This window comes from Hyaena hyaena, unplaced genomic scaffold, assembly GCF_003009895.1.
Source record: "Hyaena hyaena isolate Hyena2069 unplaced genomic scaffold, ASM300989v1 scaffold_364, whole genome shotgun sequence".
NCBI classification, from domain to species: domain Eukaryota; kingdom Metazoa; phylum Chordata; class Mammalia; order Carnivora; family Hyaenidae; genus Hyaena; species Hyaena hyaena.
In genome coordinates, this window is record NW_024080996.1 from 1,637,635 (window position 1) to 1,640,408 (window position 2,774).

Sequence of the window (2,774 nt, forward strand, 5' to 3'; positions counted from 1 at the left end):
AAAGAAATGCTCCTTTTCTACCAGAGAGCCCAGATTTCTACCAGATTTCTCTTCATTTCTTCATACCTCCTTGTTTGTTTTCTCTTGGAATATGTAATTTGGAGAATCTTCATATCACAAAAGAAACAAAGAAAAAGAAAGGAAGGAAGGAAGGAAGGAAGGAAGGAAGGAAGGAAGGAAGGAAGGAAGGAAGGAAGAAACTTACAGCCTGAGCTCTGGAATAATAGATATCTCCGAAATAATAAAAATGATTGCAGACTACATATTTTCCTTTATTTTTCAAAGAACACTGGTGTCTGTTTTATAGTGAATATCAACATCCAGTTCTGGAACTCAAACCTCAAACATGCCATTTCGTCCTCTTTACTAAGTAGGTAGATCTAATTCTTCATGGGCACCTCAAAATATATTCTAAGATGACTTGATTACAGTTCAGAAGGAGGACGATTGATTGCCTAAAGGGAGATAAAATCAAATTTATAAATAGAAGTAAATATAGGATGAGAAGAGGTGAGAAAAGCGATAGTACTCTGACCATTACTGACTGCATTAGTTTGGTGTCAGATTTTATATCTGATCAGAAGAGTATGATCACGGCTTAGTGTAGGACAGATGAACCTGGTTCACTGTGATGCTAAATCCTTGCTGGAGTTCTTCCCTAACACAGCAGCTGCTGAGCAGGGAGCTTTAGGAAGGCAGTTTTCTCAGCCATTATGGATGCAGCTTTCTTTATAAATGTATATTTATAATGGAAATTTTCTGATGATCAGAGTCTGACTCTCATATATGGGTGTGTGTGTGTGTGTGTGTGTGTGTGTGTATGTTTTGTAGGGGAGGGATGGTTGGAGGGAAAAAGAGAGAGAGAGAGAGAGATGCTTGGATAAAGGCTTATCCATGGGAAAGCATGCCAAAGTTGCTTGTTTGGGTATAACTTTCCTAATTCTACAGAAAACAATACACAATTTACTCCTCTTTTCTATTTGGCTGGTTTGGGTAAGATAATAAAGAAGTGAACAACCTCCCTCAAAGCCCCATGTAAAGCAAAAATGTCATGTCACACTTATATGACAATTTACATATTATGTTTTCCATTCAGTGAAAAGGAAGTTGCCACAATATGACCTCAGTAAATGTTGACCTTGCTTTCCTTCCGGTAGGGACAGGGCTCATATCTGAGAAGAAATGAGAAACATGAGTGTAGTGACAACGTTCATCCTCACGGGCCTTCCCCATGCACCAGCCCTGGACATCCCCCTCTTCGGAATCTTCTTGGTGATTTATGTACTCACGGTGGTGGGGAACCTCCTCATTCTGCTGGTGATCACGGTGGACTCCCACCTCCACACCCCCATGTACTACTTCCTGACCAACCTGTCCTTCCTTGACATGTGGTTCTCCACAGTCACTGTGCCCAAAATGCTGATGACCTTGGCCTCCCCAGAAGGCGGAGCCATCTCCTTTCACAGCTGCGTGGCCCAGCTCTACTCCTTCCACTTCCTGGGGAGCACCGAGTGTTTCCTCTACACGGTCATGTCCTATGACCGCTACCTGGCCATCAGTCGGCCGCTGAGGTACGCCAGCATGATGGGTGGGAGAACGTGTGCCCTCCTGGCCACGAGCACGTGGCTTAGTGGCTCTCTGCACTCTGCTCTCCAGACCACACTGACATTCCGCTTGCCCTACTGTGGGCCGAGCCAGATCCAGCATTATTTCTGTGATGCAACTCCCATCCTCAGACTGGCCTGTGCGGACACGTCCGTGAACCAGAGGGTGATCTTTGTCAACATCGGGGTAGTGGCCTTGGGCTGCTTTCTCCTGATAGTGCTGTCCTATGTGTCCATCGTCTGCTCCATCCTGAAGATACACACCTCAGAAGGGAGATGCAGGGCCTTTCAGAAGTGTACCTCCCACTGCATTGTGGTCCTTTGTTTCTTTGTTCCCTGTGTTTTTATTTACCTGAGGCCAGGCTCCAAGGATGCTGTGGACGGGATTGTGGCCGTTTTCTACACTGTGCTGACTCCCCTTCTAAACCCTGTCGTGTACACCCTGAGGAACAAGGAGGTGAAGAAAGCTCTGATCAAGGTGAGAAATAAGTCAGTATTCACCGAACAATGAAGAAAAGCCAGATATTACTGGCTCCTTTGGGTACTTTTTTTTTTTTTAACATTTATTTATTCATTTTGAGAAACAGAAAGAGAGTATGCATACAGAGGAGGAGCAGAAAGAGAGGGAGAGAGAATCCCAAGCAAGCTTCACACTGTCAACACAGAGCCCGAAGTAGGGTTCAATCTCCCAAGCTGTGAGATCATGACCTGAGCCAAAGGAAGTCTGAAGCTTAACTGACTGAGCCTCCCAGGTACTGCCTATTTTACTTATTTAGAATTAAATTAAACCACCATCATGAAGATTACACTTGTAAGAAATATTTCAATTATTCAATCTTAATTTTTTAATTAAAATTTAATGCAGTTTAATTTTACTTTCTGCACTATTTGCCAGAATCCCAATATATACAGCCATTTAATGGTGATAATCTAAGAGGAAGGATGATGGCCTATTCTTCTGTTTGATGTTCTAATAAGTAAATTATCAGAAAAGAAGTTTATTTCCCTCCCCTGTACAAATATTTTCCAAAATTGCTCTCCAGGATAATTCACTTAGATTTTATTTTGTGCAATTTAAATCAAAGCTTACTAAAGATCCTTTATTTCCATTTTTAAACCTTTATATTGAAAAAATCATGTATAATATTTCCAATTCATTAATATAGTACT

At 42.0% G+C, this 2,774-nt stretch overlaps 1 protein-coding gene across 1 annotated transcript; it reads left to right on the forward strand.

Annotated features, from left to right (window-relative positions):
• The first annotated feature begins 1,182 nt into the window (after positions 1-1,182).
• LOC120243995 (olfactory receptor 10G9-like) lies at positions 1,183-2,115 on the forward strand. Its single transcript, XM_039250265.1, has one exon. The coding sequence runs from the start codon at positions 1,183-1,185 to the stop codon at positions 2,113-2,115; it is 933 nt and encodes a 310-aa protein (XP_039106196.1).
• The last annotated feature ends 659 nt before the right edge of the window (positions 2,116-2,774 follow it).